The 18,512-nt window shown below is 45.8% G+C and overlaps 1 protein-coding gene across 13 annotated transcripts in view; it reads left to right on the top strand.

Annotated features, from left to right (window-relative positions):
- The window catches only part of pcdh15b (protocadherin-related 15b), a 1,980,039-nt gene that overhangs the window by 1,722,261 nt on the left and 239,266 nt on the right, over nt 1-18,512 (top strand). For all 13 annotated transcript variants that reach the window (XM_038773429.1, XM_038773427.1, XM_038773426.1 and 10 more), the window contains one exon: nt 3,231-3,347. In XM_038773429.1, the coding sequence (XP_038629357.1) occupies nt 3,231-3,347 (117 nt within the window). The remainder of the gene's footprint in view (nt 1-3,230; nt 3,348-18,512) is intronic.

Here is an 18,512-nt window from a genome sequence, read left to right as displayed (position 1 = left end):
ACATTGCTATGTAAATCCCGGCCGTTGTGGATGGGATCACTTTTTAGCGAAACTGCTTATTAGAGCGAGACAGCTGGCCTCACTCTAATTAATGTGCAGATTCCCAAGGTACCTGAGGCTTTGGGATTCATCTCCTTCATCTCGGAGATCTCAGACAAGCAATGTTCAGCACTGGTCCCCACAAACGGGGACCAGATGAAATGACACTTGCAGGGATCTCCAAGGGGATCGGAGGACCCCAGCAGCATGCCTTTTTTGCAGGGTGGTGCCCTGGCACTGCTGGTGCCACCTGGGCACCCTGACTGCACCAGACTAGTACCTTGGCAGTGCCACCTGGGTGCCAGCCTGGCACTGCCAAGATGCCAAGCTGACATTTTTTTGCGCATGTGCGATTAGGCCGGGGAGTGCCCTGCATGGTTGTTGGGGTAATGCTGGGAGGGGAGGAATCACATCCCATTCTTCACAAATTTGTTGAATGCCATTCATAAGACTTTCAATGTTATCCGTCTCAACATCCAAGTGTAAATTTGCATGCTTGACTTCTCAGATTAGTTTGGTAGATCATTGTAAGCAACTTATTCCACAAAGATCACATCAGAAAGCATTCACATTTGGACATTTATTTCTGAATAGAATTAAGTTCAGTTTGAGCCTGTGTAGTGAGATTGAGAGATTCGAGCCTTTCCTCACTGAACTCACATGCTGCGCAACTGGTTAAACACTATCAATCCGTGCAGACCATTTAGTTTTGGAAATCCCAAGCAGTGAAACAAGAATACGTTGCTTCAGAATTTTCCTCCTTTCTGGACTTCTGCTGAAGAGGTTGTTGTACATTTGCTGAAAAGTTCCAAAGTTAGTCATTGCCGCCTTGCATGATTCAGCACAGTCAACACCTACAAGGTGTAATGTGTGCTTTCCACATTGAAGAAAATACATTTTGAATTATGCTCAAGAGCAGAACTGCTTGTCCACCTTTGTACTTCCCAGCCATATTAGATCCATTGTCATAGGCTTGATCATTGCAGAGTTGAAAATCTAACTTAAAACGTTCTAGAAATGTTCTAGAATTGCCGCATCACCCATGCCACGACCAGAACTGATGACTGCTGGACTGATCACTGACTAATCCGCTCTGCCATGCGGTTTTTCAACCTCTGAAGGAGAAGAAATAGGTTTAAAATTCAGTGATTATGGGGCGGGAAACACAATATAGAAAGGAGAGAGTTTAGTGCGTGTCAGGGATTTTTTTAACTTGTGAATTTATATTCGTATTCCTTTCCCCTTCTGTTGTACTTTTTAGATTTCCTCTGTATTTCTTGGTTCTGCACTATATTCTGAACAATACAATAGTCATAGGAGTCCCTTTCCTGTTTCATTCTAACTTCCATATCTTTAGTCATCCAGGGAACCTTTGTTCCAGCACTTCCTTTCCCTCCCATAGGAATGTGTAAACTTTTTATTCTACAGCATTAAAAGAGAACTCTCTGACATCTTTGAAGTAAAGTGCCAATGCATTTAATGCGGTGAAAATGATAAATGCATCTGTTGAGTGTGTTTGACTCTACTGCCTCCGTAAAGGGTTGATGGATGGTCCTCTAGAATGCAACCTTTGTCTCCAAGCTTCTAGTTGCTTCCGCAGTTGGAGGAAGAAGTGAGGTGGCTCAGTGTTTAGGTGTTGGTGGAACCAGAGGCTGGGGCCTAAGTCAGAGCGGCAGCTAGTGCCACCACATTAGTGACTGGTTCAAGCTATTGCTTTTCATTTGGGTTGGGGGGGGGGGGGGGGGGGGGGGGGGGGGTGGGCGCGGGAGGGGGTGGGGGTGGGGGGGTGGCATTAGTGGAGGAGGCATGAGGGAGCTGAATAGGGCACTCTCCAGAGGGCCAGCTGCTTCATGAGTGCCAAGTACACTTTGCTGCTGGACAATCGCCTGCTCTGTCCCCTTATATGTGTGGCAGCAAATTACAACATGTTCCTGTTCACTCACGCTCCATCATTTATACGAGACAATTATACTATATAGCAGGGTCAGTGCAAAGCTGAAGTTGCTTTTCATCGGAATAACCAGTTGTAACCGCCCCGCATGATTCAACTGTTTTTTTTTCCACAGGGTATGACTGTTACTGGCAAGGCCAGGTCTTATTGTCCATTTCTATTTGCCCTTGAGAAAGTGATGATAAGCAGTTGTAGTTTGTGTGGAGACAATATACCCACAGTGCTGTTAGGCAGGGTGTTTCAGGATTTGACCAGCGAACAATAAAGGAATAGTACTATTTCCATGTCAAGTTTTCTGTGGCCTGAAGGGGAATTCACAGGTGATCGTGTCCCCAAGCTTCTGCTGCCCTTGTTCTTCCTGGTGGTAGAGGTCACTGATTCAGAAGATGATGACAAAGGATTCTTGGTGAGTTGCTGCGGGGCATCTTGTCTTGGTGGTGGAAGGAACGACTGGTTAAGGTGGTGGATGGGGTGCTGATCAAGCTGGCAGCTTTGTCCTGGTTGATGCTGAGCATGGTTGTTGAAGCTGTACTCATCCAGGTGCGTATTTGGTCACAATCCTGTCCTGTGCCATGCAAGTAGTGAAAAGGCTTTTGGGAATCAGAAGGTGAATCATTTGCTGCAGAATATTCAGCCTCTGACCTGCTCTTGAAGTCACAGCATTGTCGTGCCTTATCTGGTGAAGTTTCTGATCAATGGTGACACCCACGATATGGTGGGGGAGGAATTTGATGTTGGTGTTTGTCTGTACACCAGCACTATAACTGGTCATCACAATAACATAAATTATTTTACTAGATTTTGGCGAGGCTTTTTAACCTGCATATGACAAAAGGTGAGATATTCTTGCAGATCCCCTTACCTGACACACTAATAAATTATCTCAGTGGTCCACACTTTCTGAGTCAGCCAAACATTTGTATGTTGCTCTCTATTCATTATTTTATTATTAAATGAATAAAGCAATCAATGAGAAGTAATGTACAAATGGTTAGTTGATTAATTAAATGGCATGACTGTACTAAACATCAGCTGTCCATCTGCTTATTAGCTGAATGATATCCTTGGCAAAACATTCTCAACCAATCAGAAACAAAATGATATAAGCCTCCATTTGAAAAAGAAGAAAAGTTACGGTGGTGGTTTGTCTCTCATCAATTATGCATTTAAAAAATTGATTTATTTTGTTAAGTATGGTTAATATTTAAACAAGTAATTTGAGGACTCTTTTTTTTAACAGGATATGAATGACTACTCGCCTGAATTTAGCAAGCCTTCCTACAAAGGGCTGGTGGCACCAGATGCCCTCAAGGGCAGCCTCATCACTGTTGTTTCAGCTGACGACATGGATCCTGTTGTAAGTTACATTGATTCTGCTGACGCACATTTTGAAATGAGAAAATATTGTGATGTGATATTCACTGCAATGGTGAAAATGCGTTGAAAGTAACATCTCTTCCTGGTAAAGCCTGTGGGAATTCTAACCATTCTTCTGTTTCTGGTTCAGCTTGTGTACTAGCTGTTGTTCAATAATATTACGAGGCAGTGATTTAAACGTTCGCTCCTTGAAAAATACAGTACCTTGGTTTTCCCCCATCCCCCACTGTGTATGTAATGCGTACAAAATATTTAGGCATTAATAAACATTTTGATGTTACTCATTTGCATGAACAAGGCTGGGGGTCAATCGCAACACTTCCCCAGTGTCAATGGCAAAAGACCTAAAACAGCTTGATAGTGAGGCCTCAAGCTGCAATTAACTGGCACCCAGCCAGATTATTCTGCGCACTGATAGACAACTTGCTGTTTTGCAGTTTGGGAAATCAGATGAGCTATCCACAGAGCACGACCCTGCAGCAAGGATTAAATTGTAGCACTGGGATGATCAAAGGGGGTGACAGGAGAGTGGGTGGATTTCACAGTGAGGGACAGAGAGACCAATTACGCTCACCCTGCTGCCCAAAAAGTGATAAATAAATGTTTTCTTTTGTTGCTCCAGTGATCTCTTTCAGTGTATCTGGTTCTAACTGTTTTCTGCTCCACGTAGATGATGAATCCAGCAATCAGTGTTTAACTGTTTGAAAATGGCATTGATGACCTAAGAGTGGCACAAAACCTTGATTTGCACTGACACTCCCACTTAAATTGACACCTGTTCTAAAATGGCTGTGACATCAGACATATTTATTTTTGTATTTTGGTCTCACCAGCATCCTGTTCCTGCTGAAAATTGAGGTAGTAGAAAGGCCAAAGTTGCGGTGGTTGTATGTACAGATATCCCTCTTCAATTCATGAGCCTTAATGCTTGTTGGGGAGGAAGTATTTAGGATGTACAAAGGCATTTGATAAAGTGCCACATAAAAGTTTTACACAAGACAAGGTCTTGTAGGGTTTGGAGTAATATATTAGCAAGCATAGAGAATTTGTTAATGTGTAGATAGCAGGAGGGTAAGAATAAACATTACACTTTAAAGTTGACAGGCTACCACTAGTTAGTAGTCTGCTGCAAGGAATATTGCTAGAACCTTAACTCTTTAAAATCTATACTCATGACTTAAATGAAGAGACCTAGTATATCCAAATTTGCTGACAATATAAATCTAAGTGGGTCAGTAAACTGTGAAGAGAACACAAAGAGACTACAAAGTGATATAGACTAGTTGGGGAATGGGTAACAAGGTGGAAAATGAAACATAGGGCGCAATTTTCCCAAAAAGGAACAAAGTCCCCTCGAGAGCACGTTAGCCGTGTGTTTCCCAGCACTCGTAGTGCCGAAAACATATGACTATTCAATGCGACTCGCTCAATGTTCCTTCTCTTAGTAGACGCCCAAAAGCCGCACATAGTCCCGTTTTGTACAGTGGGGAGCTCCGCACGGCAGAACTCCCCACTGTAACCAGACATTGGGATACCATTTTTAAATGGCGTTCCGATCTCCAAGGCCTCCGAAGCAACCCCGACCTCCTCCTCAGCCCGAAGACATTATGGGAGGTTCACCCTACCCCCCCACCCCCCAACACCCATGCCAGGCAACCCCAGCCTGATCGTGCGCATGCAGAAAATGTCAACTTGGCATCTTAGCAGTGCTCTGGTAGAGCATACTGTGTCTCTTACGGTTGGAACACTGTTGCGGGGCAGTGACGGGCGGAGCCGCTACCTCCGGTTCCCCCCCGGATGGCCCAGGGGTTTCGGACTCCATCTCTGAATCCGAAGAGGACACTATTATCAGGAGGTACAGAGGGTGGGTGAATGACGGCATCACGGGCTCAAGGGGCACTGGGCCTGGATCCTCAGGAATGGAACTTGCCATTAGTTGTGGACACAAAGGTGGTTGGTGCATCCGCAGATGATCTAAATGCCGTTTTAACTGCTGGGTCCCTATCTGAACACGATCGGAGACCGGACCAGTCTGTTGCAGCAATGTGCTGGATAGCCAACAGGCACTGAGTCCAAAGTTTCGGATGAAAATCTTGTCTCCCAGAGCAAAGTGACAACCCGGGCGACGTGGGGCAGGGGCACGCACCTGCTGATCTTGAGCACATCGCACCTTCCCCCCAAAGTCCATGAGTACCAACCTTAAGTGGGGGCGGAGGTGTCGATCCATGAGCAGCTCTGCTGGAGCTACCCCGGTCATAGTATATGGTGAGGTCCGGTACGCGAACAAGAATCGGGCCAGATATGTGTCCAAATATCCCGTCTGCTGTTTGTGGAGACCTTGCTTGAAGGTCTGGATGGCAATCTTTGCCAAACCGTTGGAGGCCAGATGACAAGGGGCTGTCCTTGCACGCTGGTTGCCATTTGTCTGAAGAATCTTGAGAAAGTCCACACACGTGAAGGAAGCCCCATTGTCCATTACTAGTACCTCCAGAATGCCGTGTGTGGAGAAAGAGAGGTGCATCTTCTCCACCATTGCTTGAGAGGTGATCACCGCCATCCGATGGACCTCTAACCATTTAGAATGGGCGACTACTGAAAGAAGGAACATTGAGCCCATAAATACAAATGAAGTTTTGAGCCCAGGCAGCCGGCCACTCCCAGGGGTGGAGGGGTGCAGCAGCATGGGAGCCACTGATGTAACTGGCAGACGGAGCATTGCTATGCTAATTTCTCAATGTGCTGTCGAGTTGAGGCCTGGCCACCAGACATAGTTCCTCGCCAGAATCTTCATCCTGTTCGTCCCTGGATACCCGTTGTGTCGGTCCCTTAACACAACTGCCAGGCCTCTGTCTGGGATTATGACCAAGTACTCCACAGTAGAATCCCATCTTCGATACTTAGTTCTGACATCCAGGTAGAAAAAAACCCCAGCTCCCCAGGTAATTGGTGATGCTGACTGCCCCGGAGGACGAGGTGAGGCACCCGGGCAAGAATAGGATTCTTCCGGGTCCAGGCATGGATATGAGATGCGATAACCGGCATGGAGTCCATACAGTTCAGCACTGCCACTATCATATCACAAAGGGGGAAGACATGCCCGTGGCCAGAGGAGCTCCCCTGTTATAAAAACGATGCTGTGTGTGGCCTCGGCCTTGCTTTTCCCGTTTAGGCTTTTATTCAACACGGGTAGCATTGAAAAGCCACGTGCTTCTCGGCACTGCGAGTGCCGGGAAACACGTGGTTAAACGCACTCGCTAGGGGTCTTTATTCCCTTTTGGAAAGATAGCACCCCATTCTCAGAAATGGAGAATTCCGTCCGCAGTGTCTGAAATGGAGAATCTGCTCACTGAATCAAATCTTTGGGCTGGGAAGAAAATTAAATATTTGGAAATGCTTTGCACTTGAGTAGAAACACGTTCTAGGTTTTTCTATAATTATAAAAACAAATTCCTGATGGCCAAAAGTTATAAATCAATGTAATGCAATCCAGCTGATTAGTCCTTGTGGAATATATTCAAACCACAGGGAACCATCAGGTAATAAACGGCAATAAAACATTAAAATGTTAGCAAACCTGCAGGAAGGTATAGATTCAGTATAAAATGTTATTACATTTTGGATACTGTTTCCTGTTTGATTATTAAAGATATATGGGGAAGCCAAATTGAAACAAACTATTATTGGATTAGTCACTAAAGTAAGGGGGGGAAATTAATTTGAAAGGTAGCGGTTCATTTTGCTGAGCATATATTTTTCTTTTGGAAAGTTTTTATCTTCTGAGGGAAAGTTTTGTATAATTTGAATTGGAGCCCCAAAGACATTAACTGTAATAAGTCCACAGAGGCAGAAGTCGCTTCACCAGAATTCCTTTTATTTACAAAACCAACAGCCGTGAAACCAGGTGCATTCAGCTTGCTGTCTACACTGGGAGTGCAGAGGATCTGACACATTTCGTCTCTACTGATGCTGCTGACTGTTTCTTTAACCCGACTTTTAGGGTCTGGACAACTCTCTCCGCCAACTCATTTGATGCCAGGTGGTGTGGTGCCGTCCTTATGTGCTGAATGCCATTTGACCATGAATTTTGTGAACACCTGGCTGGTGAAAACCGATCTGTTATCTGAAGCTAACACCTCCGGGATACCATGTGTTGCAAACGAGGTGCAAAGTTTTTCGATGGTTGCTGTTCTGATTGCCGAGTTCATTTTGTAGACATCCAACCATTTGTAATGGGCATCTACTATCACAAAAAACATTGAACGCATAAACGGGCCTGCAAAATGGCCTAATCGGCCATTCCCATGGGTGCAGCGTGACTGCCGGTGGCACTTTCTGCCCTTGTTGCCATTCTTGGCACCAACCTACCAATGACGCTATATCTGTGTCCAGGCCCGGCCACCAGACATAGTTCCGGGCCTGCATCTTCATTTGAAACTCGAGGGTGCCCATGATGGAGTTCAGCCAATATGGCTCGACGGCCTTGACTTGGAACTATTACTCGAGCCCCCTTTGCAGTATCCCATCTTCCACAGTGATCTGCTCTCTTCTGCTTCAGTAGGGGTGGAATTCTGCCTGGACTGGTCTTTCCATCTCCCCCCTTAGCACCATGCCGGTAGTAAGGCCCAGCGTTCGATCCGGGCCGAAGCTATTGATGGCACCACTTTGTCTTCTTTCAGCAAGCCCAGCAACGGCTTGTCTTCTGTGATTATTGTGAATTTCCACCCGTTCAAGTACGAGCGAAATTTCTTCACAGCGAATATCATAGCCAGTCTTTCTTTCTCAATTTGGACATACTTTTGCTCTGCTGCTGCTAATGTCCTGGAAGCAAATGCTATCGGCTGTTCCTGTCCATTTTGCCCTCTGTGTGCCAGAACTGCCCCAACACCATATGGAGACGCGTCACAAGTGAGCACCAACTCTTTCCTTGGGTCGGAGTATGCCAAGATTTTTTCTGAGGAGAGCTGTTGTTTTATCTTCTTGAAAGCCCTGTCTTGGCGGGCGGACCACTCCCAGGCTTGCCCCTTTTTTAATAATTGGTGTCGGGGGTCCAGGGTGGAAGTCCTGTTCTGGATGAACATTCCGTAGTACATCACCAGTCCTAAAAAATATCTTAACTCATGGATTGTGGTGGGGGCCGGGGCATCTTTTATCGCCCTCACCAGATCTGCAAAGGGTGCAGCCCTGACTTGTCAACCTTGTACCCCAGATAAGTTACTTGAGATGTTAGGGAAACACATTTATTCCTCTTTAGGCGCACATCTGCTGCTGAAAACCTCTTTGACTTAGTTCAATAGGTTTTGCAGGTGTTGTGCCCTTGTTTTTCCCTTAATGAAGACGCATTGAGGTAAATGGTGACCTGTGGTAACCCTTGTAATATATTCACCATTGTCCTCTGGAATATCGTACAGGCTAACGCACAGGATACCCCGAAGGGTAATTTTGTGTACTGAAAAAGGCCCTTCAGGGTTTATCGTTGAGAATTTTTGCGACTCTTCATCCAGCTTCAGCTGTAGATATGCGTGGCTCATATCCAGCTTTGAGAATAAGAGTCCTCCAGCCAGCTTTGCATACAAATCCTCAATCCGGGAAATTGGGTATCTGTTCAGTTGTGAGTAGCGATTAATTGTTTGTTTGAAATCGTCACAAAGGCGGACCGAGCCATCCAGCTTAAGGATAGGCACCACGGGTGCTATCCATTCTTCAAACTTGACCGGTTTTATTATTCCTTCCTGCACCAGTCTATTGATTTCCGTATCAACTTTCTGCCTTATTGCGAACAGTACCAGTTGGGCCTTGTAGAATTTTGGGACCGCCTCTGGCTCTACCTGTTATGTTGCCTTTGCTTCCTTTATTGTTCCGAGCCCTTCTCAGAAAACCTCTGGGTATCTGCACAGGAGTTTACTCAGGCGACCATTTTCCAGCTGGAAAATGTTTACCCAATCAGCTGGATATCTTTTAGCCAGGTTCATCCCAATTTCCTGGTGAGGGATAAGGGTTGGTATCCAGTGCAAATTTTATTAAATACTGTTTCCCCTATCTGATATGGCTGCTCCTGTGTTGACTTCCATTAATGTGGGATGCCCATTCAACCTTACGGTTAATTTAATGGGTTTTGATTCAACCATCGCTACACAATTTAGTTGTTCCTCGTCGGAGGTAGGTGGGGCTTCTAGGGTTTGCATTCTCCTGTACCATGGCCTACAAGTCCTTCTCCAAGATGGTTGTTTTGGGCTTCTATTTCTCCTCTCTGGCTCCGATCTCTGGCACCTACAATATCCTGCCGGGCAAAAAGCTGCAGGGGCTGTCAGCTGTCTGGTCCTAATTTTCCCTTGTTTGGGAGCGGTTCTGCGAGTGGGCCTGGGTTCCTTCATCTCCGGGTTGTTCCTGAGGGTGGCTATGCAATTGCCTATTCCACAGCGGGAGTCCCTTAACTCAGTTTCACCGGTATGTGCGTCTACCTCCATCGGACTACTCTGTACATCATGTGCTCTGCTCACCGCTTTTTCTAAGGACAAAGCCAGCTGCAATGGTTGTTTGCAATCCAGCTTGGCCTCTGCTAGCAGACATTTTTGTATCGCCTAATTATTTATTCCGCACACCAACCGGTCTCGGAGCATCTCCTTTAGCATCAGGTCAAATTCGCAAGCCTCGGCTAATCGCCTTCATCTTGTTAAAAAGTTAGTGACTAACTCCCCGGTGTCTCGGAATGCTGAGTAAAACCGGTACCTTCGCAGGATCAGAGGTGGCTGAGGATCATGGTACTCTTTTACTGAGTCCGTCAATTCCTGGAAGGTTTTTGTGTCCGGAACCTCCAGAGAAGTGAGACTGCGCCTAATGGCAAAAGCTGCTGGCTGACACGCGGTCAGCAGAATGACCCGTTGGTTTTCATCTGCAACTATATAATTTGCTCTGAAAAAGTACTTCATCTGCTCTACATATTGGGCCCAGTGTTCCACTGCAGGGTCAAAAGAGTCCAACTTCCCGAATAAAGGCATTTTGCCTGTCAGTAGCTTACCCTCAGTATGCGGCAGCTGCTGATGAGCAGGTTTCTTCGGGTCGTCCGTTTTCCTCATCACCACTGTGATCTGACACTCCCTGTTATGTACAGAGAAAAGGGTTCCCTGATTGGGCCACTAATCAGGGAACTCATATTCTAATTGGCCAATCTCAAAGGCCTGGCCTAAGTCATTACACGAACCATTCTCTCTAAAGTCCACTTCCCTTCACTGCTCTTTTACGTGATGACACGCCTAGGATTCCAAATGCATTGAAATCATTGGGTGGGATTTTCCGAACCCCTACCCCCCGCCCCGCCCCCCACAATGTGCTTTGTGGCGGTGGAGGTAGATGCCATTGACTGGTGACGGGAACTTCAGGTCCCGCCGCTGTCAACGGAGCATCCCGTTCCTCGCACCCTCAGCTGCCGGAGAAACGTTGGTAGGGGCTTGCCTTTGACATGACCAGACGAGCCAGCCTGCGGGACCACTCAGAGAATCCCGTCCCTTGTGCTTCCGAAAGCATATCCTAGCTCAATTTACACTGAGATTAAAACAATAACATTCAGACATGTATTCAAAACAAAATCTGAAAAAGTTGACAATGTTGGGCAGATTTGTGATCATCTTCAAATAGGGTCTACTATCCATTCAACGTGACCCACTGTACACATTGTTACTCTACCCTCATTATGATGTATACACCCACTCCTGACCTCATGCTGGATCAAAGATTATTTTCCTACCCATGCTCACGTGGCAAACACCTTTCTCTTGCATTTGGGGTATGGATAGGGTTTCTTTAGGGTTGACCTGTTACCCTAAGATTGCTACCATAGGCTGTTACTTGTAAAAAAAAACATTCTTTTTATTTTCAAGTCTATGTCATGGTGGCACATTGGTTAGCACTGCTGCCTCACACTGCCAGGGACCTGGATTCAATTCCAACCTTTGGTGGCTGTCTGTGTGGAGTTTGCACTTTCTCCCCATGTCTGCGTGGGTTTCCTCCGGGTGCCCCGGTTTCCTGCCACAGTGCAAAGATGTGCAGGTTACGTGGATTGGCCATGCTAAATTGCCCTTAATGTACAAAGGTTAAGTGGGCTTGCAGGGACATGATAGGGGGGCTTCGGTAGGGTGCTCTTTTGGAAGGTTGTTGCAGACTCAGTGGGCTGAATGGCCTTTTTCTGTACTGTATGGATTCTATGATTCCATGTACATCCCAGTAACATAAGATTGTACTTGTGCTTCCCTCTAGACCTTGGTCTCTTAGTCATGTCATTGCAGCATAGTTAGATCAGTTGTTACATCAGTATCAGATGTTCCTGATGTCAACGCTTTACTCTGCAACTGTGACCTTGCCATCTTGCAGCTTTTAATTTTCAACAGTTTGCCTGGCCAGATTTCCAGCTCTCAGAATTTTAAGAAAATAAGAAAATCCTATCAGCATGGAAAAAGCACGTGGAACTGTACCTTTGCTTCAAATTGATGACAAATTGGTTTCACCATCACTCCTAAGAGCTCTAAAACCATTGCTGTAATGCTGGATCAGCATGTAAAAATATGCAAAGTATTTCTTTGGGCAAATATTTTTCTCCCCAATTAAGTGTTATACCTTTCCTCACTTCAATAAATGTGCATTATTTATAGAACGGGCATACCTCACTGAGACTTTTAAGAATGTTTCATTTTATGCAAAATAGTACATAACAGCTAAGTTGTAGCATTTAAAATGTTGATAGTTTTCAATGTTGAAAAAGCTTATGTAATAATATAACATAATTAAAATATGCAGGCGTAGACTATATAGTGCCTCAAACCTTCTCTGCCGCTCAGTATAATCTTGGTTGATTTTCAATTCTATTATCTTACCTGAGGGTAAATCAACATCTGACATGTGGGAGGCTTTCAAATGTCAGTTGAAAGGAATTCAGAACCGGCATGTTCCTGTGCGGAAGAAGGATAAATACGGCAAATTTCAGGAACCTTGGATAACAAGAGATATTGTCAGCCTCGTCAAAAAGAAAAAGGAGGCATTTTTCAGTGCTAGAAGGCTGGGAACAGACAAAGCCTCTGTGGAATATAAGGAAAGTAGGAAGGAACTTAAGCAAGGAGTCAGGAGGGCTAAAAGAGGTTACGAAAAGTCATTGGCAAATAGGGTTAAGGAAATCCCAAGGCTTTTTACACGTACATAAAAAGCAAGAGGGTAGCTATGGAAAGGGTGGGCCCACTGACGGACAGGCGAGGGAACCAATGTGTGGACCCAGAGGCTATGAGCGAGGTACTAAATGATTACTTTGCATCAGTATTTAACAAAAAGAAGGAATTGGTGGATGTTGAGTCTGGAGAAGGGTGTGTAGATAGCCTGGGTCACATTGACATTCAAAAAGACGAGGTGTTGGGTATCTTGAAAAATATTAAGGTAGATAAGTCCCAAGGGCCTGATGGGATCTACCCCAGAATACTGAGGGAAGCTAGAGAGGAAATTGCTGAGGCCTTGATAGAAATCTTTGGATCCTCACTGTCTTCAGGTGATGTCCCGGAGGACTGGAGAATAGCCAATGTTGTCCCTTTGTTTAAGAAGGGTTGGAAGGATAATCCAGGGAACTACAGGCCAGTGAGCCTTATGTCAGTGGGTAGGGAAATTACTGGAGAGAATTCTTCGAGACAGGACCTATTCCCATTTGGAAGCAAATGGACGTATTAGCGAGAGGCAGCACGGTTTTGTGAAGGGGAGGTCGTATCTCACTAACTTGATAGAGTTTTTCGAGGAGGTCACAAAGATGATTAATGCAGGTAGGGCAGTGGATGTTGTCTATATGGACTTTAGTAAGGTCTTTGACAAGGTTCCTCAAGGCAGACTGGTACCAAAGGTGAAGTCACATGGGATCAGGGATGAGCTGGCAAGATGGATACTGAACTGGCTAGGTCATAGAAGGCAGAGAGTAGCAATGGAAGAGTGCTTTTCTGATTGGAGGGCTATGACTAGTGGTGTTCCGCAGGGGTCAGTGCTGGGACCTTTGCTGTTTGTAGTATATATAAATGTTTTGGAGGAAAATGTAACTGGTCTGATTAGTAAGTTTACAGACGACACAAAGGTTGGTGGAATTGCAGATAGCGATGAGGACTGTCAGAGAATGCAGCAGGATTTAGATCATTTGGAGACTTGGGCGGAGAGGTGGCAGATGGAGTTTAATCCGGACAAATGTGAGGTAATGCATTTTGGAATATCTAATGCAGGTAGGGAATATACAGTGAATGGTAGAACCCTCACGAGTATTGACAGTCAGAGACATCTAGCTGTACAGGTCCACAGGTCACTGAAAGGGGCAACACAGGTGGAGAAGGTAGTCAAGAAGACATACGGCATGCTTGCCTTTATTGGCCAGGGCATTGAGTTTAAAAATTGGCAAGTCATGTTGCAGCTGTATAGAACCTTAATTAGGCCACACTTGGAGTATAGTGTTCAATTCTGGTCGCCACACTACTAGAAGGATGTGGAGGCTTTAGAGAGGGTGCAGAAGACATTTACTAGGATGTTGCCTGGTATGGAGGGCATTAGCTATGAGGAGAGGTTGAATAAACTTGGTTTGTTCTCTGGAACGATGGAGGTTGAGGGACAACCTGATAGAGGACTACAGAATTATGAGGAACATAGACAGAGTGGATGGTAAGAGGCTTTTTCCCAGGGTAGAGAGGTCAATTACTAGGGGGCATAGGTTTAAGGTGCGAGGGTTAAGGTTTAGAGGAGATGTACGAGGCAAGTTTTTTTACACAGAGAGTAGTGGGTGCCTGAAACTCGCTGCCGGAAGAGGTGATGGAAGCAGGGATAATAGTGACGTTTAAGGGGCATCTTGACAAAAACATGAATAGGATGGAAATAGAGGGATACAGACCCTGAAAGTGCAGAAGATTTTAGTTTAGTCGGGTAGCATGGTTGGCACAGGCTTGGAGGGCCAAAGGGCCTGTTCCTGTGCTGTATTTTTCTTTGTTCTTTGTTTTTAGTTCTGTCCCCGTATCCCTTCATTCCCTGAGAGACCAATGTCTATCGCAGCCTTGAGTACATTCAATGATGGTGCATCCACAACTCTGAGGTCGATAATTCCAAAGATTGACAACCCTCTGAGTGAAGAATTGTCTACTCATCTCAATCCTATATTACAGGCCCTTCATGCTGTGCCCCTGTGTTCTACATTCTCCATCGAAAGGAAACAACCATTTCAATGCCCCCCCCCCAACATTTAATTCCCCCTACTCTCTAAATCCTATCCGCTTACCCACTCCCCGGCCTCAATGGGATCTCTAACTTACCTGGTTTACGGCAGCTAGTGCTGTTAAAAAGGGAGCAGGTCCTTCTTCGATCTGATGGACTGAGACGCTAGGCCTCAGCGATCAACTGGGCTGCTTAGATCTCACCTGCCCTGAGTCGGAAGGTCGGGTGAGACAGGCACAGATAAAAATCCACAAAGGTAATTAGATAAAGAATTGCAATCCAATGAAGTTGTGGCCCACTGTAATCAGCCATAAACGTTATGCCAGTTTTTGTATTAACAAATTGCAGCAACCTCAAATGTCGCTTCCAGTGGAACAAAGACATCTTCTCTACTCCTGTCATACCAAGTAGTTAGTGACGATCAAGACTGGCAGATTATTTTCTGAACAATTGGAAACCATAAACAGCTATTAACCATTCGTGACTGCAAATAAGTCAAGATCGTTGGTTTCAAGGACGGTTGCTCATCTTATGCAATGTCAAATTTACATCTTCAGACAGAGCTATGGATTTCAAAAAGGAGCAAAATCTTCTCAACTATTTTAATTAACTTTGAATTCAAGGTATATTCTCTTATTGAGTCATGCCAAGAAATGCTGCACATGCATTGGGGATTAGGTTAACATTTTTTAGCTCTTTACACCACTGAACTCCTACAAGAATGTCATGAATTATCTCTTCACTGTTCAAGCGACACAAAACATTGATAATTAGTTGCTGTAAATTATGCATACTTCAAACAACCTTTTCATTGGCGAAGTGCTCCATATAACGGATGCGAAAGGTGTCCACCTCTTTAGGAAAGCAAGTTTCGAAGAACAGCGGGAGTAATAATATTTTAATCCACGAACAACCAAAAATACCTGGGATTTCGGTGTGAGTACGTGTGATCTAATGGGCCCGATTTGACAGGAAAATGTCCTGTTCTGGTACGCTAAGCGGGTTGTTTCTCAGCTCCTGCAGTGACGAGAGTTTGTCAGTGCAGGAAGAGATCGAGATATCACGCTGATCTCCGGATCCCCCCACCACCCAGCTTGAGGATCCTTGAGCCCCCCCTTTACTCCACCACACAAAGGCAGGGCACCCCGGGCATAATCTTTGGCTATGCCAACCTGGTACCTGAGCACCTTGGCTAGCAATGCCAAGGTGCACTGATGGCAGTGGGAGTGCTAAGAGTACCACCTTGTCCAGAGTCCAACCACTCTGATAGCCTGGGAGACACCCCCTCCCCGGTGCCATTACGCCTTTTGGAGAATCTGGCGCGCACTTTTTTAAGTGAGCCTAGCTGCTCACTTAAATATGCAAATCTGGATCCCGCCCAGTGAGATCCTGTGAGGCGTACTGAGGGTTGTAAATCTTGTGCCTCGTCACGTCTCGTGTTGGGCGCGACAAGGCCGTTTGATCCCAACCAATGTTGCAACTTCGCTGGTAGATTGGCGGAACTCCCAGAAGAACAGCAGAAATTGCTATATATGTCAGTTTCTGCAGTTCTGCTGGGATTTTCATGGATTTTCCATTAATGTTATGGTCATAGATCAGGAGTAACTGCTGGATATCCAACCCCATTGTTATCTAAGTTACAGATGGCAAACATTATGGATCACCAATCATTATCTCTTTCCTTCAAGATTTCATATTTCCTGTGTCTCAGGCTCTTTTCTCACTACATTAGTTGGCACTGATTACATAATCACCACTGAAAGACTATTAGACCACAGGGAGCAACTCCTTCCATTAAAAAATGAGTATATCTCTCACCCCCAACTTGCTGTGGGCAAGATCTGCAGAGGCAAATAATTTAATTTCCCCTCTCTTGAGATAAGCAGTTGTTCGTCAATAATAACTTGAAATCAGTCAAGGTTAATTGATTCTGAGATTTTTATCGTTAGTATAATATTAAAATGCTGTTCTTTGGTAGATAACTAGGAGTTCAATTTCTCCTCCACTCGACCAGATATGGGGCAACAAAAAGCATTTTTTTTAAAGAAACATCGACTTCATCATACAATCTAGCCTCCCACTCCCAAGTGTGCAATCTCCCCACCCCGATGTCCGACCCTCCACCCACCTCTCCCGATGTCCGAGTCCCTCATTCTACTGACCCGAGCTCCAATACCCAGACCACTCCACCCCCACCCAGGATTTTTGACTACCCCTCCCCTCCACTAACCTAGAGGGCCCCCGACACCAACCGACCACGACTGCCCTTCCTTCCCCTGATGTACAACCACTCTACCCTACCCCGATGTCCGACCCCTTCGACCTCCAATCCAGCCAACCCCACCTCCTATCCACTTATCTTAGATGCCTACCCTCTCCCTGACCTCTCAGCTGCAATCAGACCATTGTACGTACCTGCTTTACAGCAGCTAGTACAGTAGAAAAAGGCATTTCCTCCTTCACTCTGACTCTCTTAGACTTCCATGTTGAGCCCCAGTGATTCGCTGTACTGCCTGGATCTTACCCAACCTGAGTGAGGAAGGCCGGGCGAGACGGGCATGGAAGGAATTTGGCAAGCTAAGTCGGTGCAGAGTGGCAATCTGACACTGATTGCCAATCCAAGGAAGTTATGCCCCAATATTCCAGGTGTGGTCTCAGTAATGCCCTGTACAATTGTAGCAAAACGTCTTTATTCCTGTACTCCAATCGGCTTTCAATAAAGGTCAACATGCCATTTGCCACCCTAATTACCTGCTATACCTGCATGTTAACTTTCTGTGTTCCTTGTACAATATAAAGGATCAGAAAACAATTTAGGAATAGGAGTAGATTATTCAACCTGTTGGACCTGTTCCACTATTTGATTGCCCCCGTAATGCTCTGTAACTCAACTCCACTTTCCTGGGACAGCTGGTGGTGGCATGTAAGTGGAAGTCACACGTTGGGCGGCTCCTGCTCAAGACCCATTTTTTTGGAATTTAATGCCTGTTCCCAGGGGCAGTTTTGGATGGGCTGATGTAGGAAGAGAGAAGGAATGTTGAAGAACCGTAAAAAAGCCGTCGGGAAGAAGGGGGTGAGCGAAGGTTTGCCATCGAGCGAACGGATCAGCCCAGCTGCCGAAAAGATGGCAGAGGTTGGTTCGCTGGGTCGCCCTTCACAGTAGAGAAGATGTCTGAGGTGATGGCTGGAGAGTTCGAAAAGCAGTTTGCCAAGCATATGGAGGTGATGAGTAAAGAGGTGATGAGTAAAGAGCGATGAAGGAGCTGGTGGTGGAGGCAATAGCCCCGATGAAGGCGGTGGTGTTGAAGACATCAGCTGAGCTCCGGGAACAAGGTTGAAGGGGATGGAGGAAGCACTGTTGCAACATAGTGACCAGTTCACCTCGATGGGTGAGAAGCTGCGCAGGGTGGTGGAGGCCAACAAAGGACTGAGAGCCAAGGTGGAGGACCTGGTGGAGGGCAAACAGGTCAAGGGGCCAGAATTTTGGATTTGCCCGAGGAGTTGGAGGGCCCGAGGCCGAATGAGTACTTTGCGAAGGTGCTTTGAGATGGTGGAGGCAGCGGAGGTATTTGTGAAGGCAGAAGAACTGGGGTTAAAATGTGAGATGGGACTGGGTGTGGCTTTGGACTGAGGGAAGAGAATGCTGTATCTAGTTTAATTTCTTGTTTGCTGTTTAAGGATGTTGATTTGTCTTTTAATGACAGAGGGGAATGGTTGGAAGTTTGGTTTTGGAGTTGATTGGTGGAGAAGGGTACCCTGTGCTATGGGGTACAGCGGGTTGGAGGTTAGTGAACTTTGGGGATATGACGGTTTTCTGGGGCTTTTCTTTTTGCACTGGTAAAGGTTGTTTGACTTTTGTTTCAAGAGATTGAACACGGGTGAGGGGATTGAGAGGAGGGGGCCTGGGCAGGAGTCTCCACACTAGGAAGCGTAGGTTGGC

This window comes from Scyliorhinus canicula, chromosome 16 (assembly GCF_902713615.1).
Source record: "Scyliorhinus canicula chromosome 16, sScyCan1.1, whole genome shotgun sequence".
NCBI classification, from domain to species: Eukaryota; Metazoa; Chordata; class Chondrichthyes; order Carcharhiniformes; family Scyliorhinidae; genus Scyliorhinus; species Scyliorhinus canicula.
Note: the sequence above shows the minus strand (reverse complement) of the source record. Positions and strands in the feature narration are given on the sequence as shown.